Source organism: Oncorhynchus mykiss, chromosome 22 (assembly GCF_013265735.2).
Source record: "Oncorhynchus mykiss isolate Arlee chromosome 22, USDA_OmykA_1.1, whole genome shotgun sequence".
NCBI lineage: Eukaryota > Metazoa > Chordata > Actinopteri > Salmoniformes > Salmonidae > Oncorhynchus > Oncorhynchus mykiss.
This window is the reverse complement of record NC_048586.1, coordinates 920,894-948,576: the sequence shown is the minus strand read 5'-3', so window position 1 is coordinate 948,576 and position 27,683 is coordinate 920,894. Positions and strand designations below refer to the sequence as shown.

The 27,683-nt window shown below is 44.2% G+C and overlaps 1 protein-coding gene across 2 annotated transcripts in view; it reads right to left on the bottom strand.

Annotated features, from left to right (window-relative positions):
• Positions 1 to 27,683, bottom strand: part of tbc1d4 (TBC1 domain family, member 4) — a 139,850-nt gene that overhangs the window by 93,346 nt on the left and 18,821 nt on the right. For both annotated transcript variants that reach the window (XM_021578614.2, XM_021578615.2), the window contains exons 2-4: positions 20,956 to 21,084; positions 20,433 to 20,682; positions 19,702 to 19,949 (exon numbers count right to left, since the gene is read on the bottom strand). In XM_021578614.2, coding sequence (XP_021434289.2) covers positions 19,702 to 19,949; positions 20,433 to 20,682; positions 20,956 to 21,084 — 627 coding nt within the window. The remainder of the gene's footprint in view (positions 1 to 19,701; positions 19,950 to 20,432; positions 20,683 to 20,955; positions 21,085 to 27,683) is intronic.

Genomic DNA, 27,683 nt, shown 5'->3' with positions numbered 1-27,683 from the left:
ATCAGCGAGTCTCTGTTGTGCGGCGCACATTAGGTAATGTTACAATTGTATGCAATTAACTACTAAACATTTGCCATCAGATATCTTATAATGGCTTTCTGCCAATTATAAGCTCCGTTATCAGAGTTCTGTACTACTGCCATTTTTTCCCCTGTCCTTCCTACTAGCATTTTTTTTCTTGTCCGTTCTTCTCCATGAACACATGCTGCTCTTCCTTCTGAAAAGCATGCATCAAAACTTTGTTCATTTGCACAATCTCTCATTCAATTTCGCTTGTAAATGTCCACACTCACCAAAAATGACATTCGGTAGCTATTAACTATGCTTATAACTTTATGAGCTGAATTCGCGTATCTTTGCAATTAGTTTACATTCGTTTTCGCTCGTTAACATTTACAGCATTTGTGTGATTTCACTATTACTTGTGCATTGTTTTGTTAGCATTTTGGTAATATATCAACAATGGCCTTTTTTTGTGCCCCCTTGTGTGTTAGGCTGGTAATATCCCGGAATGGCAGAAGAATTGTATGACGGTATGAAAATCTGGATCCTGCCCAAAGCCTAATAGAAATCAAGTCCACAATGTCTTATGATGGGCATCTCATGATAAGCCTATTCTTGCTATTCGTGGAAATGTGTCATCTTTCCCTCAGACACACACACAGTAAAACAAAGTCTGCACAAATAATTTCCCCCAAAATTGACTGCCACAAACCACATTTCCAACTACAGTTTTTATATGGATAAAGTCATACCTTGTAAAAAAAAAAAGTAATGACAGCTGTGATGGAAACAGGACATTTCTGTAAAATTGTATAAATGCCAAAAGATCATTTGTTCAGTCGACATGGTGGGATCTTTTTGTGTCGGTAAATACTGATATAATAACCATCATATTGAAGTAAACTTGGAGTCACGTGATGATATGGCTTGTGATCCTCCCACTACGACTCGAGCAACCATGCAGTTTATTTGGCTACAGATGAAATAAGTTACAATGAACTTCACAGGGTGGTGAAAGTTCACGGTGATCTTGATGCTCCTTTCCAATAAATATTGAGTGTCTTATTCTGTGACATGATGATCGATGCTTGACTGCCTCTTGACAAATAAAAATATGCTCGATCTTATCCACAACATCATAATGTAGAGTAGCCTACTCGTACTGTATCTGCTGTTGGCTAGAGAGCACCAGCCAAGACCAAAATAGGGACATTTGTCATTTAATGCAACAGTTTTTGTGACAAAATTATTGTAATAGTTGAAAATGCAATGGAAACACATTGAACTTAAGATTTTTATTCAGTACATGAAAACTCAAGCAAAAAAAAGTCCTTTTGGTGGAAACACATCACTGGCATCACTAGCCGAGCGAATTGTAGCAACTTGAAATCTTATTCAAATCTGTTCATATACACCCCCAGGAAGAATGACACATCTGACCAGCGACCATTTTCACATTCTTTTTTTCACAAGTTCTTAGAATGTTTGGGAATCACGTATAAAAAGGCATTTGTGAAAATTCTATAGCAATTTATATAGAGTGGGAAAGCGGCCATGCGTTTGGACAATTAATAGACATCGCAGTAAAAAATTAATAAAAACATCTGTCTTGCCCAGGACTGGAGTCTACACAGACTGGTGACCTTAATACAAACAAGCCATTTGTCACACAGGCCAGCCATCATTCACTTTGAACCCGACTGTGTGATTACAGGCAGTTGCAACAGCTTGACGTTAAGATCATTAGAACAACCATGAAAAGGTAGGCTCTCTCTTCGTCAGTTATGCACATAAACAACAACAAGATCAACAACTAATGTTAGCCAGAGCAAGATTAGTTAAAATCAAGCAAAGAAACATTAGATAAACCCTTGCAAACTTTTTCAGCTAGTTGGCCATCAAAATTGCATTGATAAACAAAGGGGATTGTAGCCTCCTCGTCCTTCTGCAGCTTGCCTGCCAATGCATGCTTGTCCCAACCAAGCATCAAAGCTAATTGGCTAGTTGTCAAGCTTGCTTGCTACATCCAGGCACAAATGAGAAAACACCTCACTCTGACCATTTAACTTGCCGTAGCAAAGCTGGTTAGGCTGTTTAAAAAAACAAAACACTCTTGATATGTAAACGATTACTTTTTTTGACTACGTTTACTGACACCCGTCACATTCAGCAGGTGTTGCGCGTTCGTAAATTGATCAGTTGTTCTGCACTCTGGCAAACTCAGACGAGAGCGCTCTGAAATCGGAGTAGATAGCCAGAGTGAATTTGCAAACGGAAGAGATATATATGCTAACTCTATACTAGTCCGTCAAGTTCTTGCTAGCTAACAAAATGACATGTGGCTATACACAGCTAGAGATGCACTGAAAAACAATGAGGGGAAAAAGTTAGTCACTCATCCACTCCTCCAACGGCATGACATCTCTACGCAGCTCTACGCAGACGACACCATTCTGTATACTTCTGGCCCTTCCTTGGACACAATGCTAACAAACCTCCAAACGAGCTTCAATGCCATACAACACTCCTTCTGTGGCCTCCAACTGCTCTTAAACACTAGTAAAACCAAATGCATGCTTTTCAACCGTTCGCTGCCCGCACCCGCCCGCCCGACTAGCATCACCACCCTGCACGGTTCTGACCTAGAATATGTGGCCAACTATAAATACCTAGGTGTCTGGTTAGACTGTAAACTTTCCTTCCAGACTCATATTAAACATCTCCAATCCAAAATCAAATCTAGAATCGGCTTTCTATTTCACAACAAAGCCTCCTTCACTCACGCCGCCAAACATACCCTCGTAAAACTGACTATCCTACCGATCATCGATTTCGGCGATGTCATCTACAAAATAGCTTCCAACACTCTACTCAGCAAACTGGATGCAGTGCCACCCATTTTGTCACTAAAGCCCCTTATACCACCCACCACTGCGACCTGTATGCTCTAGTCGGCTGGTCCTCGCTTCATTTTCGTCGCCAGACCCACTGGCTCCAGGTCATCGATAAGTTTATGCTAGGTAAAGCTCCACCTTATCTCAGCTCACTGGTCACGATAACAACACAACACGATAACAACACGTTCCAGCAGGTATATCTCACTGATCATCCCCAAAGCCAACACCTCTTTGGCCACTTTTCCTTACAGTTCTCTGCTGCCAGTGACTGGAATGAATTGCAAAAATCGCTGAAGCTGGAGACTTAAACAAATATAAACATCAGCTATCTGAGCAGCTAACCGATCGCTGCAGCTGTACATAGTCCATCTGTAAATAGCCCACCCAATCTACCTACCTCATCCCCATAATGCTTTTACATACACTTTTCTGCTCTTTTGCACATCATCATCTGCTAATTTATCACTCCAGTGTTAATCTGCTAAATTGTAATTCTTCGCTACTATGGCCAATTTATTGCCTACCTCCTCATGCCTTTTGCACACACTATATAGAAGTTGCAGTTGTAAATGAGAACTTGTTCTCAACTAGCCTACCTGGTTAAATAAAGGTGGGGGGGAAAAAAAGAAAAGAAAAAGTCCTCCTAGCAGCTAGCTAGCTAACATTAGACTGTGTTTTTAGCTTGCTATATAAATTTTGATACGCCAACCTATTAGCCATGTTATGACTGACTTGTGATCGTTGCCCTTGCTAGTTTGATTGTATTGACATTCCCAGCCTTAGTTATATTTGTCAGTTTTTGTCCAGAATATGAAGTAATTGAAAGTGAAACAGTGTATCCCAAATTGAGGCAGCAAACAATGTACGAGTCCGGCTGTGATTTACAACCTGATAGCAATATTTTCTGGACTACCAAGAAATGTATTGGTGAATTATATTAATCATGCATTGAACTGCATCCATATATTCTGCCAACAATGCCTTTGTCTAAGTCATGGAATGTTAAGTCAAATATAACCTATTTTTAAAACCTCTTATGAAGTTGGTTTTGTTACATAAACCGTGAATTTGACATTTTTGACTGATATTATGAATGTCTCTTTCATATCTGCAAAGTAGTTAAAACGCTGTTAGTTCCACTTTGAACTTTAGGTCAATGGTTACTTTGTGTGCTAAAAGTGAAATGATTTTTGCAATGGGAAGTAATAGTTTCAATTGGGATATGGTTAATGGTTGTGTTTTTTGTATTCTTATGATTGGAACCTACTTACTGGCTTATTATGCAGAGTTTATGAACTGCTTATCCTTTAACATTATGCTGTGTGTTCCCAAACGGCCTGCCCAGCGAAGGAAATATAGACAGAATATCCTGTTTTTTTTTATGAGTTTTCCTATTTTCAGATCAAACTGAAAATCACGCTTTTTTATAGACAAAATACAGAAATGTAATGGTCAAAGTCCACAACAATGCTTAAACCACATCAATCTGATTGGGTGGGCCTTTCAGGGCCTGGCTCCCCATTGGGTGGGCATGTCAGGGCCTGGCTCCCCAGCGGGTGGGCCTTTCAGGGCCTGGCTCCCCAGCGGGTGGGCATGTCAGGGCCTGGCTCCCCAGCGGGTGGGCATGTCAGGGTCTGGCTCCCCAGCGGGTGGACCTGTCAGGGCCTGGCTCCCCATTGGGTGGACCTGTCAGGGCCTGGCTTCCCATTGGGTGGGCCTGTCAGGGCCTGGCTCCCCGGCGGGTGGGCCTTTCAGGGCCTGGCTCCACGGCGGGTGGGCATGTCAGGACCTGGCTCCCCAGTGGGTGGGCATGTCAGGGCCTGTCTCCCGATGTCATTCTTCTGTGAGCTGCTCCATGCCAAAACCAGTTGAGAGCTGCACACTCTAGCTGCCTGCAGATGATATTTCGTTGAAACTAGGCCATGTGTGAATATATTTCACATGCTTTGCAATTGCGTAAGCTACTTTGTGCATGATTTCTCTATTGTACTACATAATTGGTAAGTCGTATACCTCCACCACACTATTTTGATACGCATCAGAAGGGATTAAGAAGTGAGTATAAGCAATGCCCACTGAAAAAAAAGTGGGTATACGGTTTATACCTGCGTATACCCTCCACTAAACCACTGGCTCTTTGTGTTTTACAAAAAGTGCACTCTCCTACATGAGTGTGCTGGCATTACGGCTGCTGTCCTTTCAGAATCACAACCTGTCGCACACTGAAGGTCTATAGGTTCACCACTGTGCAAAACAGTGTATAGTAGATATATAGGCTGTTAAGATATTAATGTTTCAAGAAAGGAATGCATTTTTTGGCCAGGCCAAGCCATTTTATGCGCTGACTGAATGGAAGCAATAGTAACCAGTTCTATGAGTGGAGTGGAGCCCAATAAGGGAGTTCTGCTCCTAGTGGTTAACCTGTTGAGTGTAGGGGGCAGTACTTTGATAATCTTTGGATGAAAAACGTACCCAAATAAAACTGCCTATTTCTCAGACCCAGAATCTATACTATGCATATAGTTGTCAGATTAGGATAGAAAGCAATCTAAAGTTTCCAAAACTGTCAAAATATTGTCTGTGAGAATAACATAACTGATATTGCAGGTGAAAACCTGAGGAAAATCCAACCAGGAAGTGCCTAAGAGAAACAAATCTCCCTGTTCCATTGCATGCCTTCCCTTCATTTAAAGGGATGTCAACCATATTTCCCTATGGCTTCCACATGGTGTGAACAGTCTTTAGACATAGTTTCAGGCTTTTATTCTGAAACGATCACATACGGTCCGGTTGAAATATGATCGATTATTTATTGTAAAAACAACCTGAAGCTTGATTATAAAAAACGTATGACATGTTTCTACGAACTTTACAGATACTATTTGGAATGTTCGTCTGCCCATCATGAGCCTGTGGATTTCTGAACAAAACGCGCCAACCAAATGGAGGTATTTGGATATAAAAATAATCTTTATCGAACAAAAGGAACATTTATTGTGTAACTGGGAGTCTCGTGAGTGCAAACATCTGGAGATTAATTTTATTGCTTTTCTGAATTTAGTGACCAATCTACTTTGCTGCTAGCTGTTTGTAATGTTTTGTCTGCTGAGAGAGATGTCCTAACAAACGCTTGGATAGCTTTTGCTGTAAAGCTTTTTTGAAATCTGATACACCAGGTGGATTAACAACAAGCTAAACTGTGTTTTGCTATATTGCACTTGCGATTTCATGACAATTAAATATTTTTTGTCATTTAATTTGAATTTGGCACTCTGCAATTCAGCGGATGTTGACGAAAATGATCCCGCTAACGGGATGGATGTGCCAAGAAGTTAACCCCACTGCCTAGGCAGTGAATAGCCTGAGAGAAAATTATGCACGCACCTGCAGGCAATAGGAGTACAGCTGTCCCTATATAATGGGATGCTCCCCCACAATCAGCCTCCCGAAAATGATCTTCAGCAAGACTGGGGGTCGGCAGGGCCTTAAGCCCTGTGGGGCTCTGCTCCACTCATAGAACTGGAGTTACACTGCGGTAACTATTGTTCTACAGTGGTTTAAGGCGGAGCGAAACACTCCCAAAATGTACTCCCTGCCAAGTCTAACTGGGTAGATAAACATAATGAGCTAATCTGTACAAGCAGATAGATGATACTTCAATATTCTGTCAATTTTAAGATTGGTCTAGTAGTACTGTAATACTAGTTACAGAACAATATCCCTAATCCATCAGCCCAAACACAGTCATAGACATGACTCTACTGTACCACCCCAGGAGCCATGTAATGTAGTCATTCTAATAGGAAAAAGCTGATGGAAACCCTGTCCATTAGTCCTGCACGTCTCACCTTAGCTCTAGCGTTCCCATCAGCAAACAGTTTAGAAGACATACTCACAGATTTCTCAGTGTAAACCGCCACACTCAATCAATATGCAAAGCCAATGATTCGTGGGCAGATAATAGAATATGGGTCATACTAATCTGACTCAGCAGATAGTTGATACCTCAATATTCCATCAAATTTAGTGACCATTCTAATAGTAAAGTAACAGTAGTTACAGTACTAGTTCCCTCATCACGCTGCCCCAACACAGTGACACACAGGTGGGCAGTCAAGACATTCTCTACTGTACTGACTGTGTCAAACAGAGGTCACGTCTCTCTCCTTGAAAAAAAAAGAGTGGACCTACTGGGAACCCCGCCCAATAGTCCTGCATCCTTTAACTCAAGTTCTCCCTTCAGCCACGCTGAGTACAGAACGAGCTAGAGTTAGACGACAGGTAGAATCAGATCAAAGGAGACCGTGACGACCACGACCACGACGCTGCTGCAAAAATATCCTCTACACCTGAAGTCCTCTATCCTCTCTATCCTCTTCTCCACGAGTGGAGTGGGCTCTTTACACCCTGAGGTAATGGCCGCCCTACCGCCTCATAAGCCATCTAAATGCCTTCACAAAGCCAATTAGACAGCCGCTGTTTAGAAAGTGGTCTACCAAGTGTACTAGCACTGTGACACACAAATAGCTGAGGCAATGACCTAATCATCGCCGTGCACAGGCGATGAAGTCCCTCCTCTCCACATGGGGAGGGGGAGAAGGCCCACAGCGCAACAGTCTATGCCCTAAATGAGCTCTTAATAACCTTCTGCATAAATTCTGGGTTAGGACGTAACACGCTCTGCTAAAATCGCCATTGATGGCAAGGCAGTCGGGTCCCGTCGAAAAAGCACACAAATCACTGACGCGCTTGGCCGTAGTCAAAGCAAGCAACAGTGCCGTCTTCGGAGACAACATCTTGAGGGGAATTTGATTCAATGGCTCGAACGGCGTCTCGCTGAGCGCCTCGAGTAACACAATCAAATCCCACTGGGGCAGAGTGGCTCTAGGCATTGGCCTAAGCCGCTGCGTTCCCAATAGAAACTAGAGCTTGGCTGAAGACGGTGTCTCTGCCAAACCCCTCATGACAAGCTAAAATCGCTGCCGCAAACACCTTAATGGTGGCGGGTGAGCGCTGCTTGTCAAACATGAACTGTAGGAATGAGAGCACGCTCTCAACCTGACAGCACACAGAGAATGTGGACCCCGTGGACCCCGTGGAACACGTTCCATTTGCTGGCATACAACATGGATGTGGAACTTGCATGTGAAGCCTGTATGGTTCTGATTACTGAATCAGATAACCAACGGCACTCCAACCATGATGGCGCAACCAACATTTGAGTCATCTCCGAGTACCATGGAGCCCCTGGGTGATCGGGGGCTATCAATATGATTGACTGTTCTCATGCGGGCTAGCAGTGGGAGAATGCAGGACAGCGGTGGAAATGCGTACCGGTCACAGTTGGTGCGCAAAAGCGTCTATCCCTAGCGCCGTTCGTCCTGGGCTCGTAGGGAGAACCATAGGAGACACTGCGCGTTCACACGTGACGCAAACAGGTCGACCTCGGCTCTCCCAAACCATTCCCATATTTGGATAACAATGTCGGGATGCAGTTGTCACTCGTTGTCTCAAGACAAATGTATTTTTTACATTTAAATAAAGGTTAAGAACAAATTCTTATTTACAAGGATGGCCTACACCGACCAAACCTGGGCGACGCTGGGCCAATTGTGCGCTGCCAAATGGGACTCCCAATCACAGCCGGTTCTGATACAGCTGGATTCGAACCAGGCTGTCTGTAGTGACGCATCTAGCACTGAGAAGCAGTGCCTTAGACCTCTGCCCAACTCGGGAGGTCTGCTCCGACGTTCTGATAGCAGCACACATTCCAGGCTGTCAACGAGTGAAGGTGCTCGTGAGCCCACAGCCACAATTCCTCTGCCAGCCCGTGGAGTGAAGGAGAACTGCCTCCTCCTTTGTGATTTATGTTGGCTACTGTGGTTCGGTTGTCCGACCAGACCAGCACGTCTTGACCCCGTAGGGTAGACACGAAGTGGGTCAGAAGCAGAACTGTCTCCAACTCCAGGTTGATACACACCTCCGATCACCCGAGCCGGACATGTCCCTCCCCATTCAGTCAGACAAGCGTCCGTAAACACTGGAATGTAGGAGGACACTAGGACATTAGGACGCGCGGGTCTCTCCAATAGTTCAGGTCCGCTCTGAGCAAGAGGGGACCTACCAAACGATGACAGTGCCTCACTGGGTCCAGTCGTAGCTGGGCAAACCATCTCTGTGTTCTGCGCATGTGCAGAAGTCCCAGCGGAACCGCGGAGTGGGCAGACGACATGAGACCTAAGAGTGTCATGACAGAATGCGCCGTCACCGTGTAAAACCTTCTTAGGGCTAGCAACAAGGCAGCCCGTCTAGGATCCGAAATTGGAGCCTTCATAGTCACGGTGTCTAGCTGTGAACACAGGTAGACAATCTGATGACTCGGCCAAGGCGCGGCTCTTTTCACCATACACAGCAAACCCCAGACGTGTGAGATAAATCACTGTCTGTCGCCAGTTCTGCTGACGGGGCGAGAACCAGTAGGTTGTCTAGGTAGGTTAGTAGCCTTGTCCCTTGATGACGCAACGGTTCCAATGCTACCTCCACCGAATGGCATACTTGCATACTTGTACGCCAACCTTTGAAAGGCAAAATGCAGAAACTTCCTGTGACGTAGATGCACCGGCACATGAAAGTATGCATCCTTTAGGTCTACGCTTATACAAAAGTATTTGTTGTCGATACATTCCCGCAGACGTTGTCATAAGCACTCAAACTGGCCTTTTGGCTTCGCTCTCGTTGAGAGTGCGCAAATCCAATATTGGCCTCATTCCCCCGTCTTCTTTAAGCACTAGGAAGTAGTGTTCCTTTGCTCTTGGGGGATTACTGTGACCACCTCCTTCACGGGAAGTTCCATAATCTTTTCACAAGAGCGGCTATTTTCTCTGGCGTCTTCATCACCGTCTCCACCACACCAGAAAATAGGGGAGGAGTTTGGTGGAATTGGATGGCATAACCCTTCTCTACATGCAGCTTAGCCAGGGAGAGAATGCAGCTTTGCTGCCACTCCCAATAATGCTCTGAGAGCGGGAGAGTGCGAAGCTGTGGTACAGACAGTAGGAAGGACGTGTATTCCTCTATGGCCCAAGCCGCCACTGTCCCTCAACACTGAAGTAGTGCGACAGCCCAGGGTGGGCCCCCCTTGAAAGGGGGAGGAAATATTGGTGTGTTCTGTGAGAAACAGGGGCGTTGACACTTTGGTTACACATGTAACCTTGTGGTTGCAGCCCTGCGTGAACACAGCACGGGTCTGAGCTGCACTAACTGAGGCACCTGCCTGAGTTAGTTATTTTTTACCTTTATTTAACTAGGCAAGTCAGTTAAGAACAAATTCTTATTTTCAATGACTGCCTAGGAACAGTGGGTTAACTGCCTTGTTCAGGGGCAAAACGACAGATTTTACCTTGTCAGCTCGGGATTCGATCTTGCAAACTTTCGGTTACTAATCCAACACTCTAACCACTACGCTACCTGCTGCCGTGGCTACCCGCCACCGTGTAGGTGTAGGGTTCTCATGAGGTATAGCATGGCGGCTCATCTGTGTCCGCTTTGCTGCCCTCGTGTCATTCCCACTCACAACGTCCTCATGTGTCTGCTCAGCTATGCAGCCATGGTGGGCTGTGCTACACACAGAGCAGTGAGAGGAAGAGAGAGAGATAGAAAGAGAAGGAACATGAATGGTCTCAGGTTTGTTATGGAAAAGAGGTTATCTTGTGACAAAATCAGATGGAACACATTCTTTATTAACAAACGACACATTGGCTACTCCCTTTACAGGGGTGGGGGGGAACAGTGGGAGCTGTCACGCAAGGTGCTGCGCTCTCTCCCATCCTCTCCCTGTCATGGTCGCCGTCTCTTCTGGCTGCCCCTAGGTCGCTAGGGTGACGAAATTAAGATCTCTCTCGCCGGGGGAGTGGCTGCCTTCTCTGGTGCTGCCGGAGGGGCGGGGCCCACTCTTGGTGCACCGGATGCTGCCGTTCGACGGGCTCTCCGTCTGGCCGTAGACCCAGGTCTACTAAAGACGGTGGAGCGAATGCTGAATGGGTGTACGCCTTTGCCGGCGCTCTGGCCGCACTCTTCTTGTATTTTGCGAGTGAAGGCATGGCCGTTGCCAAAGGCACAGCCGCCCGTCTCGGTTTAGAGTATGGGCCGCCAACCATCATATCCACTTCCGGGTTGGAAGGAATAGGGGGCAGCGCAATCTCTAGACGGCTTGTGGCACGCTCAATGAGCCCTGTAAAGTCGGAGCGCAGAGAGGCCGTGGCTAAGAAAGAGGGGGCTGCTGAAAACTCAGAGCCTGTCTCTTCCTTGCCCAAGGATGTGAAATTCCCCTCGCTCTCCCTGGGGCAGGGGGGTCATTTCAGCCTTGGTCAGTGGGGTGGGTTTTTCCCGGAGAAAAACCCAGACACTTCCCAACGTCCTCGTCTTCTCCGGAGGCTCCGTCATCATATGACGTCTCAGAACCTGAGGCTAACACAGACATGGCGTCCTCTAGAGGAAGATCTACCCCAAAAAACGCCCACCGCTGCCAATTCTTCTTTAAAGAAACGAGGGCGCAGCTAGCGCATTCCGGGGGATCTGTAAGGCCGCCCCTAGCGTGCTGCGCAGGTCCATAGCCGCCATAGTGGAGCAGCGACACTGAGCTCTTAAACGTTTTTGGGGGTAGAAAAAGCATGCTCATTGATGGACGATGTCGAGACCAGGAGATAGACAGCGGGTATGTCCTGAGACTTCTCTCTTCTCTTCTAGGCTTCTTCAGTTCTGTCGCTGGGAGGATAATGGGAGGCTGATTGTGGGGACGCATCCCCTTATATAGGGACACCTGTACTCCTATTGGCTGCAGGTGTGGGCATAATTTCTCAGGATATTCGCTGCCTAGGCAGGAGCTCCCCTATGGGGGGGAGCTCCACGATATATAACTGATAATTATGAGTTTTTTACTCAGCTGGCCTCGGGAAACATTAAGAGTCCTCACTGTCCAAAACAGAGTCAAGACTGAGTACAAATGTATCTGACAAGACCAAAAATCAATACGTGGTCTCGGGACCGGACTGAAGACCAAGACCGGTCTCACGTACTAAAATGCTGCATTGAACCACAATATTGTGATAACTACTACTCTGGTGCTGTAATGTCCCTTTTAAATGGGACATAATAGAAGGCCCAGCTGGCCTTTTGTAACGGAGAGATACTTGGCATTAAAATGATTTGCAGCACATAGAACTGGCCAGACTAAATGTGGGAGAGGATTGAATGACAAACTGTCCACGGGCAGGCAGTGTTTTAATGGCTAAGTGTGTGAGCCAGAAAGCAGAGAGCTGCATTGCTCCGTCATAAAACAGCAGCCAATGATTGAAATGGGACAATTCAAGCAAGCCTCATAGATCAGGTATGTTGAGTGGTCTTTCACAGCTCTTCATGTAGATTTGGAATCCTCAAATGAAAATTCAGGTCAAGAAATGGATTAGTATGGTTGCTTCTAGTAGCCTATCATATCTATCTATCTATACATATATACACGTACACACCGTGGGGAGAACAAGTATTTGATACATTGCCAGGTTTTCCTACTTACAAAGCATGTAGAGGTCTGTAATTTTTATCAGAGGTACACTTCAACTGTGAGAGACGGAATCTAAAAATCAAAAATCCAGAAAATCACATTGTATGATTTTTAAGTAATTCATTTGCATTTTATTGCATGACATAAGTATTTGATATATCAGAAAAGCATAACTTAATTTTTGGTACAGAAACCTTTGTTTGCAATTACAGAGATCATACATTTCCTGTAGTTCTTGACCAGGTTTGCACACACTGCAGCAGGGATTTTGTCCCACTCCTCCATACACACCTTTTTGGGGCTGTCGCTGGGCAATACGGACTTTCAGCTCCCTCCAAACATTTTCTATAGGGTTCAGGTCTGGAGACTCTCCAGGACCTTGAGATACTTCTTACGGAGGCCACTCCTTAGTTGCCCTGGCTGTGTGTTTCGGGTCGTTGACATGCTGGAAGACCCAGCAACGACCCAACTTCAATGCTCTTACTGAGGTAGGTTGTTGACCAAGATCTCGCGATACATGGCCCCATCCATAATCCCCTCAATAAGGCTACTTCAAGGTCTCAGAGCGAGTGACGTCACCGATTGAAATGCTATTGGCGCGCACCACCGCTAACTAGCTAGCCATTTCACATCCGTTACACTCACCCCACTTTTGACCTCCTCCTTTTCCGCAGCAACCAGTGATCCGGGTCAACAGCATCAATGTAACAGTATAGACTTTACGTCCGTCCCCTCGCCCCGACCTGGGCGCGAACCAGGGACGCTCTGCACACATCAACAGTCACCCTCGAAGCATCGTTACCCATCACTCCACAAAAGCCGCGGCCCTTGCAGAGCAAGGGGAACCACTACTTCAAGATCTCAGAGCGAGTGACGTCACCGATTGAAACGCTAACAGCGCGCACCACCGCTAACTTGCTAGCCATTTCACATCCGTTACACAGTCGTCCTGTCCCCTTTGCAGAAAAGCATCCCCAAAGAATGATGTTTCCACCTCCATGCTTCACAGTTGGGATGGTGTCTTGGGGTTGTACTCATCCTTCTTCTTCCTCCAAACACGGTGAGTTGAGTTTACACCAAAAAGCTCTATTTTTGTCTCATCAGACCACATGACCTTCTCCCATTCCTCCTCTGGATCATCCAGATGGTCATTGGCAAACTTCAGACGGGCCTGGACATGTGCTGGCTTGAGCAGGGGGACCTTGCACGCGCTGCAGGATTTTAATCCATGACAGCGTAGTGTGTTACTAATGCTTTTCTTTGAGACTGTGGTCCCAGCTCTCTTCAGGTCATTGACCAGGTCCTGCCGTGTATTTCTGGGCTGATCCCTCACCGTCCTCATGATCATTGATGCCCCACGAGGTGAGATCTTGCATGGAGCCCCAGACTGAGGGTGATTGACCGTCATCTTGAACTTCTTCTATTTTCTAATAATTGCGCCAACAGTTGTTGCCTTCTCACCAAGCTGCTTGCCTAATGTCCTGTAGCCCATCCCAGCCTTGTACAGGTCTACAATTTAACCCTGATGTCCTTACACAGCTCTCTGGTCTTGTCCATTGTGGAGAGGTTGGAGTCTGTTTGATTGAGTGTGTGGACAGGTGTCTTTTATACAAGTAACGAGTTCAAACAGGTGCAGTTAATACAGGTAATGAGTGGAGAACAGGAGGGCTTCTTAAAGAAAAACTAACAGGTCTGTGAGAGCCGGAATTCTTACTGGATGGTAGGTGATCAAATACTTATGTCATGGAAGAAAATGCAAATTAATTACTTAAAAATCATACAATGTGATTTTGTTTTAGATTCCGTCTCTCACAGTTGAAGTGTACCTATGATAAAAAATTACAGACTCTACATGCTTTGTAAGTAGGAAAACCTGCAAAATCGGCAGTGTATCAAATACTTGTTCTCCCCATTGTGTGCGTGATTTATATATATATATATATATATATATATATATATATATATATATATATATATATATATATATATATATATATATAAATAAAAGTGTGTGTAATATATATATATATACATACACACGTGTGTGTGTGTGTGTGTGTGTGTGTGTGTGTGTGTGTGTGTGTGTGTATATATATATATATATATACACACACACATATACACACTGCTCAAAAAAAAAGGGAACACTTAAACAACACAATGTAACTCCAAGTCAATCACACTTCTGTGAAATCAAACTGTCCACTTAGGAAGCAACACTGATTGACAATAAATTTCACATGCTGTTGTGCAAATGGAATAGACAACAGGTGGAAATTATAGGCAATTAGCAAGACACCCCCAATAAAGGAGTGGTTCTGCAGGTGGGGACCACAGACCACTTCTCAGTTCCTATGCTTCCTGGTTGATGTTTTGGTCACTTTTGAATGCTGGCGGTGCTTTCACTCTAGTGGTAGCATAAGACGCAGTCTACAACCTACACAAGTGGCTCAGGTAGTGCAGCTCATCCAGGATGGCACATCAATGCGAGATGTGGCAAGAAGGTTTGCTGTGTCTGTCAGCGTAGTGTCCAGAGCATGGAGGCGCTACCAGGAGACAGGCCAGTACATCAGGAGACGTGGAGGAGGCCACAGGAGGGCAACAACCCAGCAGCAGGACCGCTACCTCCGCCTTTGTGCAATGAGGAGCAGGAGAAGCAGTGCCAGAGCCCTGCAAAATGACCTTTAGCAGGCCACAAATGTGCATGTGTCTGCTCAAACGGTCAGAAACAGACTCCATGAGGGTGGTATGAGGGCCCGACGTCCACAGGTGGGGGTTGTGCTTTTACAGCCCAACACCGTGCAGGACGTTTGGCATTTGCCAGAGAACACCAAGATTGGCAAATTCGCCACTGGCGCCCTGTGCTCTTCACAGATGAAAGCAGGTTCACACTGAGCACGTGACAGACGTAACAGGCTGGAGACGCCGTGGAGAATGTTCTACTGCCTGCAACATCCTCCGGCATGACCAGTTTGGCGGTGGGTCAGTCATGGTGTGGGGTGGCATTTCTTTGGGGGGCCGCACAGCCCTCCATGTGCTCGCCAGAGGTAGCCTGACTGCCATTAGGTACCGAGATGAGATCCTTAGACCCCTTGTGAGACCATATGTTGGCCCTGGGTTCCTCCTAATGCAAGACAATGCTAGACCTCATGTGGCTGGAGTGTGTCAGCAGTTCCTGCAAGATGAAGGCATTGATGCTATGGACTGTCCCGCCCGACCATCCACCACCTCATCAGGAGCATGCCCAGGCGTTGTAGGGAGGTCATACAGGCACATGGAGGCCACACACTACTGAGCCTCATTTTGACTTGTTTTAAGGACATTACATTAAAGTTGGATCAACCTGTAGTGTGGTTTTCCACTTTAATGTTGAGTGTGACTCCAAATCCAGACCTCCATGGGTTGATAAATTTGATTTCCATTGATAATTTGTGTGTGATTTTGTTGTCAGTACATTCAACTATGTAAAGAAAAATGTATTTAATAAGAATATTTCATTCATTCAGATCTAGGATGTGTCATTTTAGTGTTCCCTTTATTTTAGACAGACAGACAGACAGACAGACAGACAGACAGACAGACAGACAGACAGACAGACAGACAGACAGACAGACAGACAGACAGACAGACAGACAGACAGACAGACAGACAGACAGACAGACAGACAGACAGACAGACAGACAGACAGACAGACAGACAGACAGACAGACAGACAGACAGACAGACAGACAGACAGACAGACAGACAGACAGACAGACAGACAGACAGACAGACAGACAGACAGACAGACAGACAGACAGACAGACAGACAGACAGACAGACAGACAGACAGACAGACAGACAGACAGACAGACAGACAGACAGACAGACAGACAGACAGACAGACAGACAGACAGACAGACAGACAGACAGACAGACAGACAGACAGACAGACAGACAGACAGACAGACAGACAGACAGACAGACAGACAGACAGACAGACAGACAGACAGACAGACAGACAGACAGACAGACAGACAGACAGACAGACAGACAGACAGACAGACAGACAGACAGACAGACAGACAGACAGACAGACAGACAGACAGACAGACAGACAGACAGACAGACAGACAGACAGACAGACAGACAGACAGACAGACAGACAGACAGACAGACAGACAGACAGACAGACAGACAGACAGACAGACAGACAGACAGACAGACAGACAGACAGACAGACCAAGGACCTAGAAGACTACACACAAGTTGATATCCTCCAGAATGACATTGACTGGACTGTGATATTTGTCAAGTACATTGATGTGACAGAGAAATTCTGTTACTTAAAATATTTGCACTCAAAACTTGAAAATAAAACTATTACGTAGCTGAAGTTTGAACCCAGTTTGAAGAGGGCAAACTATTAGATTTCACGCTCAAGAAAAGTGACCACATGATGTAAGGAAATATTCTTCCAAAGAAACTGCCATTAAGGGAATAAGAAAATAACCTCACTGAATGTTCAGAAGCATATAGTGACCAATAAGATGATTTTGCACACTACATTTTTCCCTTGAGAGGGAAGCCGTCACAGCCTGGTTAAAGTATTTGAGGATCCATAGCAAAACAGTTGAGACCCAAAATAGCCTATTTCAATTTTCGCAATTGATTTGGCGCATTTGGATAACTAAATTTGATTGAAATGTCATGTTGGGGAATAATCAGAATTAGTTGGTAACATAGATAAGATGTTTTATATTCATTATATGCTTGTGAGTTATTTCTCATTAGAATGTCTATTTTTGGATAATACTGTTGGCCGGTTGCAGTTATCTGTTCTCTGACATGGGGTCAGTTACTTGGGCCGCAGAGAGGGGAGGGGTCAAGCTTGTCTTCATATGTAAACATATCTTTTGAATCAATTATCTCTTGGCTCCACAATGTCTGTGTGCCAGTCACTGTCTCTGTGATCTTGTCAAGGAGGGGGTATTTGATATATGCCTGTTGATAGGATTTGATTTATGGTCCTGAGAGCGAGAAAATAACATAGTTTAGGAGACAAAGCTGAACGATAATTTATGGCCAATGCTGTCTGGCTATGTGTGTCTTTGCTATAAAGGATCTCAGTTGCAATGTGTAAGGACTCTCAGACAATTCATTTATAAACCCCTGAATTGATCTGAGAGTCACAGGGTTGTGATAGAGCTCATATAATTAAAGATGGACTTTATGATAACTCTGACTTGTGTGTGGTTTGCTCTCATGATTTGGTAAATACAGGAAATTTCCACGACAGTCATGCTCTGTAACTAGGGTTGTGAGCGTTAAAATGTAAAACCAAATTGGGATCCTTGACAATAAGAGAAATCACTAACAATTATTTTTTATAACAGTGCAGTTATCAAAAAAACATTTTATTTCCGATGTATTGCCTAAATATACGATAGGCTACAAAAGGCCTGGGGAAAGTTGTGTAATTTAAATAAACCAGAGAGGAAGAGGCGAACTTGAGTCTACTTTGGTCAATTTGTGAGGCATGCAAGAAAAGACATTGCGAGATACAGATTACCAAGACATCTGCGCACCACTGTTCTTTCTGCCTGCCCCCCTCTCTCCCTCTCGCTGGCTCGCCTGGGTTGTCGTCATTACGTCGATTCTATTACGAAACATTTCAAAGCGAAAGCAAACGGCAAGAAACGGAGGGACCTGCCTTGTCCAATAGAAACTTTTGTTTTAGTTGAATTTGACTAGTTAGTTTGGACTAATTACACCCCTGCTCTTTCCCTTCGCCAATGACAAAAGTGTGTGTTCAGTCTTCGGTCTGTTGTGTATAGAATATCTAGGCTATTCATTGATGATACGCCCTGCTTTACTGAAGTTGGGAGACATTGAAAGCCAAGAAATTGCGAGATACAGCTTTTGATTGCCGATAGATAAGCCTGCCTGGTGGCTGACCTGCCTATGCTGTCCCCTCTATCTCCATCCCTGGCTAGCTCGTTATGAAAGACACGAGTGTTTGTGTTCTCAGAAGTACGGCAACTATGAAGTCTCCTCCTTTCCAAAAAATACTGAATCTTAGGAGTTGATTCCTAGCAGAATCAAATCTTGAACCTCAGAAATGGGAGTCGACACCCTGGAATCGACGTGCAAGGACTCGAAGAATCAATTATTGTAGAGGTGATTCTCCAACACTACGTCATCATCGTTAACAGTTGGAAAAATGGCAGAGAAAGGCAAGCAGGAATGTCATGTACTGTATGGCAATACTTTGAGAAGGTAAACGAGAAGCAAATGCAAACTTTGCGTGGTGGAATTGAGGTACAGTATTGGTATTTAATGTGCAATATGAAAGGGATGCACCATGAGACCTGGCAGCAGCACAGCTATGAATTCACATGGAACTTTATGCATTTTCCTTATCGTTTTAATGGAAAATAAATATGGCAGTTTAACCGTTAAGAAAAAAATAGATATTTGTCACAACCCTAACTGTAACACAGTTCCCTCCCTGATAACTTGTGAGCAAATGTTGAAGCACATGTTCCAGTTTGAGTTGTGTTGTTGAGAAAGCTGCCAGACCCAAGGAGACCTCTCTCATTCCCTCCCCCCCTCTCCCTACATGCCATGTCCCATCTTCCTGTGAATGACTGAATGTAGCCAGCTGGTAGTAGAGCTGTATGGTGAGAGCATCAACACCTGAAAGACCTAGCTACCTAAAAGCACAGGCCAACTCAAAGAACACAACAACTTCTCCTGGCCATAGTACTAGGACTATATACTATCACAACTGTTTGATATTCCTGTACTACAATACTGTATGTTACTACTATATATTACATGGTACTCCTCCTGAGTGCATATTCTTTTACTGGCTTATCCTCAGTGGTATGGGATGGAAAGGGTGAGAGTTACACTACATGGACAAAAGTATGTAGACACCTGCTCGTCGAACTGACTTTCTGCACTGCTAGTGCTGTTATTGTGAAGTGGAAACGTCTAGGAGCAACAACAGCTCAGCAAGTATCCGCAGCAATGTTCCAACATCTAGTGGAAAGCCTTCCCAGAAGAGTGGAGGCTGTTATAGCAGCAAAGGGGGGACCAACTCCATATTAATGCCAATGATATTGGAATGAGCTGTTCGACGAGCAGGTGTCTACATACTTTTTGCCATGTAGTGTACCTACCCCCATACATTTAAAATCATTCTAAGACCTAGTCAAGAGTCCTACTACTGTATCCAAATATAAACCCAGCCTGCACCTGGAAGAGCATGGTGCGGTTTTTGTCGGCGTCTGAGGGCTGGACGTTGTTGGGGGCACTGGCATGGCGGCGGCGTGCCGGGGCGGCTTTGAGCGCACCCTCTAGGGGCCTCCGCTGCAGACTGCCCGCCAGGCTGCTACAACGCGTCCGGAACTCCTGCTGCTCCTCGAAACCAGAGTCCTCCAGGATGCACTCGGGGAAGGACCCCCGCAGGCTGCCCAGGCTGGGGCTGTTGGACATGATCTTCCCTGGGAGACATAAGAACGAGTCAATACCCTCTAGGCCTTCAACCGCACTCCCCCAAACACACAAACACAGGCTACCCAGACATGCCCTTCACTACGGAGAAGACACAAGGACGAGTCATACACTAGACTGTTGGTCCAATGCCACATTTCTATTCACAGGTCTCTTGTGAAAAATAATGAATTGGACTTCAACTCAACACCTGTTCATCACATGTTCCAATTAGCTGCAAAATCTGAGAGACAACATCCTCAACCCCAACTTCATACCATATGCGGAAAATGGGACACGGAATGATGTGTTTTACTACAACTTAGCCTAGAACATCAGTTTTCAACTACAAAAGTGGATTTTAAGGAAAGCTATGCTTTAAGGTCACAATATTATTTATGTTCATCAATCTAGCATGTTCTGTGTGGTACATTTCAGCAACAAGCTGCCCTCATCAAGAATTGTTTGGACACTTTACTGGGAGAGGTCCTTACCTCCAGAACCTCCTCTGTTAGTGACCTCATCCACCTCCAGCCCCTCAGGGTCCTCGAGCCCCTCGCTGTGGGTGGTTGAGGAGAGGGGGTCTCCGTCATCCCCCATGATGAACTCTATGGGGGCGCTTTCTGTGGATCCCCGCTGGTCATTCAGGAGGCGCAGGTGCTTGCGCTCCAATTCATGCTGGCGGAACTTGTTGATGCAGTCATCAATGAGGGTGGAGGGAGCCTTCTTGTGCCCGATAGTCACCTTTGATTAATTGATTAATGGATACGATTGATTGATTGATACAATGACTGGTTGATATAATCTAATTGATCTATTACACAAACAATGTCAATTACGCATACAAATACAGTCATAACTGTTTTAGGGAGCTTAGCTCTCACATATGATTAAGACAATTCAGTCATCCCAAACACATACCGACATAAAGATACTGTATATGGCTTTGATTCATGTCAAATTATTGATGATAAACACACAGTAAGTTTGAAAATGGATCTGATAGTGGTCCTGTACCTTGCCACAGTAGAGCACTTCAAACTTCTGGGAGTTATAGAAGGCCTCTTCAGTATCCCGCTTGGGCTTGGAGTCTTCCTTTAGGGCCGACTTTGACACCGCACGGATACTACTGATCACTTCTGGTACCTGGAGAGGGAGGGAGGAGAGAGAAATATGAAGGATATGGAGGGAGAAATGAGAAGAGGGGAAAGGAAAGAGGGGGGAAAGGGAAGAAAGTGTAAATTGTGAAATTACTGAGATATAGATGTAATTATTGCAATAGTTTGTGAGTGGGAAACATACACTATAATTCAAAATTGACATGTTGAAATATAATCATTTTAAAATGCGCTAATTTCCCTAAATCAAATCAAATGTAATTTGTCACAAGCGCTGAATACAACAGTGAAATGCTTACTTACATGCACTAAACCAGCAATGCAGTTCAAGAAATGAATGAAAATATTTACTAAATAAACTAAAGTAAAATAAATAATAAAAAGTAACACAATAAAATAACAATAACGAGGTTATATACAGGGGGTACCGGTACTGTATCAATGTGCAGGGGTACATGTTAGTCGAGGTAATTTGTACATGTAGGTAAGGGTAAAGTGACTATGCATAGATAATAAACAGCGAGTAGCAGCAACGTAAAAACAAAGAGTGTGCGGGGGTCAATGTAAATAGTCCGGGTGGACATTTGATTTATATTTATTATGGATCCACAGCATCTACTCTTCCTGGGGGTCTGTCAAAATTAAGGCACTTATACCATTTATTTTACTGGGATTGATGTATTGGGCCGTACGCACTACCCTCCATAAGCGCCTTATAGTCGGATGCCAAGCAGTTGCCATACCAGGCGTTGATGCAACCGGTCAGGAAGCTCTCAAACTTTTTTTTTTTTGTAGAACTTTGAGGACCTGGGGACCAATGCCAAATCTATTCAGTCTCCTGATGGGTAAAAAGGTGTTGTCTGCAGTCTTCACGACTGTCTTGGTGTGTTCGGACCATGATAGTTTGTTGGTGATGTGGCCACCAAGGAACTTGAAACTCTCGACCCGCTCCACTACAGCCACGTCGATTAAATGGGGGCCTGTTCAGCCATCCTTTTCCTGTAGTCCACGATCTTGCAAACGTTGTTGTTCTGGCACCACACGGCCACGTCTCTGACCTCCTCCCTATAGGTTGTTTCATCATTGTTGGTGATCAGGCCTACCACTGTTGTTTCGTCAGTATACTTAATAATGGTGTTGGGAGTCGTGCTTGGCCACGCAGTCGTGGTTGAACAGGGAGTACAGAAGGGGACTGAGCACGCACCCGAGGTACCTCCGTGTTGAGGAATCAGCGTGGCATATGTGTTGTTGCCTACCCTTACCGCCTTGGGGCGGCCCATCAGGAAGTCCAGGATCCAGTTGCAGAGGGAGGTGTTTAGTCCCATGGTCCTTAGCATAGTGATGAGCGTTGTGTACACTATGGTGTTGAACACTGAGCTGTGGTCAAGGAGCAGTTCTCTCACACAGGTGTTGCTTTTGTCCAGCTGGGAAGGGGCAGTGTGGAGTGTGATTGAGATTGCGTCATCTGTGGATCAGTTGGGGCGGTATGTAAATTGGAGTGGGTCTAGCGTTTCCGGGATGATGGGGTTGTTGTGAGCCATGACTAGCCTTTCAAAGCAATTCATGGCTACCGACGTAAGTGCTACGGGTCTGTAGTCATTTAGGCAGGTTGCCTTCGTGTTCTTGGGAACAGGGACTATGGTGGTCTGCTTGAAACAGTAAGTATTAAAGACTCAGTCAGGGAGAGGTTGGCAATGTCAGTGAATAATAGTTTTCAAGCCATGCCACATCCAACCAGCGTCAGAGCCGGTGTTGTAGGATTCAATATTTTTTTGCCAGCTTGATGGTTCTTCTGCGGGCATAGTGGGATTTCTTATAAAGAGTCCGGATTATAATTAACAGTTTGTGTTACTACCTTACAAAAGCTTGCATTTTCATCTCATACAATTGATTGAAATTACACCATTTTTACCTCAGATTGGCGATGTTAATATAAAAATCTAGATGACACTAAATCGATTACTTTAAAACAGATTAATATCTTTGGTTTGGTACCGTTGATTTGATCATACATGCTTGTCCGTTGCAGGACAGTCACTATTTAGACCTAACTGTGGGAGAGATGATTTGTTGAAATTATCCAGTCAAAAAGGTGCTATTTTCTTTTTCGTATTGGCCATCTACCATAAACACTGTCCCACAAAGAGATGAGTTGATGGCTACTACATGTTCAAATCTATTGAAAGGTATACCCAAGTTCGTTGTGGTTTGAAGAGCGGAAATGGCACATACAGTGCCTTGCGAAAGTATTCGGCCCCCTTGAACTTTGCGACCTTTTGCCACATTTAAGGCTTCAAACATAAAGATATAAAACTTTATTTTTTTGTGAAGAATCAACAACAAGTGGGACACAATCATGAAGTGGAACGACATTTATTGTATATTTCAAACTTTTTTAACAAATCAAAAACTGAAAAATTGGGCGTGCAAAATTATTCAGCCCCTTTACTTTCAGTGCAGCAAACTTTCTCCAGAAGTTCAGTGAGGATCTCTGAATGATCCAATGTTTACCTAAATGACTAATGATGATAAATACAATCCACCTGTGTGTAATCAAGTCTCCATATAAATGCACCCTCACTGTGATAGTCTCAGAGGTCCGTTAAAAGCGCAGAGAGCATCATGAAGAACAAGGAACACACCAGGCAGGTCCGAGATACTGTTGTGAAGAAGTTTAAAGCCGGATTTGGATACAAAAAGATTTCCCAAGCTTTAAACATCCCAAGGAGCACTGTGCAAGCGATAATATTGAAATGGAAGGAGTATCAGACCATTGCAAATCTACCAAGACCTGGCCGTCCCTCTAAACTTTCAGCTCATACAAGGAGAAGACTGATCAGAGATGCAGCCAAGAGGCCCATGATCACTCTGGATGAACTGCAGAGATCTACAGCTGAGGTGGGAGACTCTGTCCATAGGACAACAATCAGTCGTATATTGCACAAATCTGGCCTTTATGGAAGAGTGGCAAGAAGAAAGCCATTTCTTAAAGATATCCATAAAAAGTGTCGTTTAAAGTTTGCCACAAGCCACCTGGGAGACACACCAAACATGTGGAAGAAGGTGCTCTGGTCAGATGAAACCAAAATTGAACTTTTTGGCAACAATGCAAAACGTTATGTTTGGCATAAAAGCAACACAGCTGAACACACCATCCCCACAGTCAAACATGGTGGTGAAACACAGCACGGTTTGGGCCTGCTTTTCATTCAACAGGGATAGGGAAGATAGTTAAAATTGATGGGAAGATGGATGGAGCCAAATACAGGACCATTCAGGAAGAAAACCTGATGGAGTCTGCAAAAGACCTGAGACTGGAACGGAGATTTGTCTTCCAACAAGACAATGATCCAAAACATAAAGCAAAATCTACAATGGAATGGTTCAAAAATAAACATATCCAGGTGTTAGAATGGCCAAGTCAAAGTCCAGACCTGAATCCAATCGAGAATCTGTGGAAAGAACTGAAAACTGCTGTTCACAAATGCTCTCCATCCAACCTCACTGAGCTCGAGGTGTTTTGCAAGGAGGAATGGGAAAAAAATTCAGTCTCTCGATGTGCAAAACTGATAGAGACATACCCCAAGCGACTTACAGCTGTAATCGCAGCAAAAGGTGGCGCTACATTAAGGGGGCTGAATAATTTTGCACGCGCAATTTTTCAGTTTTTGATTTGTTAAAAAAGTTTGAAATATCCAATAAATGTCGTTCCACTTCATGATTGTGTCCCACTTGTTGTTGATTCTTCACAAAAAAATATAAAACTGTATCTTTATGTTTGAAGCCTGAAATGTGGCAAAAGGTCGCAAAGTTCAAGGGGGCCGAATACTTTCGCAAGGCACTGTATGTATGTATGTATGTATGTATGTATGTATGTATGTATGTATGTATGTATGTATGTATGTATGTATGTATGTATGTATGTATGTATGTATGTATGTATGTATGTATGTATGTATGTATGTATGTATGTATGTATGTATGTATGTATGTATGTATGTATATATATATATATATATATATATATATATATATATATATATATATATATATATATATATATATATATATATATATATATACACACACACACACACACATACACACTGCTCAAGTGTCTTTTTATATTCTGTTTGTACAGCCTCATGCTTTATCAAGGAAAAGGGCCTTTTTTACATTTCCAAACCTTCTCTGGAAGACTTACACACACAGACAAACAGGCCCCATCATTCATTTTCTTGTCATGTTGTTCCAAGAGTTTGAAGACTTCAGAAAATGTATGGTTAAAAACACTAGGCAATTGAAAGGATCCTGTATTGTGGCCAAATGTAGGCCTAGTGCTTCTCAAGTGAACCATACTTTATCTGCACACCGAAAAAGCATGAGGTTGAACAAACAGAATATAAAAATACGAACAATAACAAGATGTATCATTCTGGGACAAACCAGAATTAGGCCGTGAGCCAGGAAACAGCTTTCACATAGACGCAACCTGAACAGGACAACTATACAAGGCTATATACACAAGGCTCGAGACCTGGAAAAATACAACAGACTTTGGAACAAATGAGAGACTGAAGTCTCTATTCTGTCACACAAAGCTGGAGGCAAAAAAAAGCAGAGGCATCATGCCAAAAAACATTGGAAAATGCAGTGTAAGGGCTCAGGGAAATCAAACAAAACATTTTTTTTAGCACATGCTTGATAAACAACAGGTGTAGACGAACAGTGGCATGCTTACTCGGGCCCTTCCAAACAATGCAGAGAAAAAGAAGATCATATAAAAAGTAATAACACGTAATAATAAATACACAATGAGTAACAATAACTTGGTTATATACACTGGGTGCCTGTACCGAGTCGATGTGCAGGGGTACGAGGTAATGGAGGTAGATACTGTACGTTCATATAACTAAGAATAAAGTTACTAGGCAACAGGAAAGATAATAAACAAACAGTAGCAGCAGCATATGTGATGAGTCAAAAAAGTTTTTAAAAAAGGGCCATACAGATAATCAAGTAGCTACCCGGACGAACTATGTAGCACTCTTATGGTTTGGGGGTCAAAACTGTACGGGGTCCTGTTGGTTCTAGACTTGGTGCATCGGTACCTCTTGCAGTGTAGTAGCAGAGAGAACAGTCTATAACTTGGGTAGCTGGAGTCTGACAACTTTAGTACCCATTTCTGACACCACCTGGTAGAGAGGTCCAGGATAGCAGGGAGCTCGGCCCAGTGCGCACTGCCCTCTGTTGGTCAGATGCCAAGCAGTTGCCATATCAAGCGGTGATGCAGCCAGTCCAGATATGGATTGGAGTGGGAAGGGTGTGTGGGGGGGGGACAGAGGGAGAGAGTCTAAACCAAACTACACCATGCAGAGGCATACAAGTCAACGCTGTCTGTCCTTTTAGAAATTCTAGGAAAATGTGAATGCATTCCATCTGGCAGCCTGCGTAGAAGAAATGGAGTGGTGTGAACAAAATAACTCTCGATCAATAACAGCATTCCGCCTTAAATCTGCCAGACACAACAGCACAGGAGTAATGGCGACTGAATGGCCAGCTCTTAAAAAAGCTTCTGCTTTTCAGAAACACAACCCAAGGTCAAACAAATTGGCCTACTTGTTTAAGGTGGCAATGAATGAACGCTAAACCAAACAAAACCTCCCTGTATCTGCAGTGCTGCACACACCCTATCGCTCTAACTCCGATAAGAGGGGCAGTTGGTCTGTTGGACATAACGATGATATGATTTTCAATTCCTCTTTGCGGGTTGCGTACTACGCCACTGCTTATAAGTTAAAAGGATACTTCGGGATTTTGTCCTGATGTTAGGCCGCGATGTGGCTATGCCATATGGCTGTGGGCTACACTAGTTCAAATAGTAGACAAGACTTGCTTAGAATACCGTGGCATTGTTTTATAGTATGAAGAATACAATTGAACAAAGCTGAATAAAATAAAGGATATTTGAGGGCGTGTGCACATGCGGTTATTCTGTGTTGAGCGGTTAACAAAGAAATAGCTATTCCTATATGCTTCATTAAGAGTTATTCATGTAACTTTAGTTCTACATACATTGAGCTACAGTGGGGCAAAAAAGTATTTAGTCAGCCACCAATTGTGCAAGTTCTCCCACTTAAAAAGATGAGGCCTGTAATTTTCATCATAAGTACAATTCAACTATGACAGACAAAATGAGAAAAAAAAATCCAGAAAATCACATTGTAGAATTTTTTATGAATTTATTTGCAAATTATGGTGGAAAATAAGTATTTGGTCACCTACAAACAAGCAAGATTTCTGTCTCTCACAGACCTGTCTCTCATTCACAATTCCCCAGTGGCATTCCCATAATGCCTACTATTTTTTATTTTATTTAAACATGCCCTTTAAGGCCAGTGCCCTTGATCTAAATATAATAATTATAGTTCACTTCTCCCCGAGTGCTGCGTGCTCCGAAGCACCTCTCACTCACATCCTCTCTCATCACGTGATCGGGTGTTTCTCACAGGCTACAAGTGAAGACAGACACATCGGGGACGCAACTGAGCACGTCATTATCCAATTGCAAGGGGCATATTGAAGACATTGGAAGAACTGTCCACATGTACTTTTCGTCAGCCAACA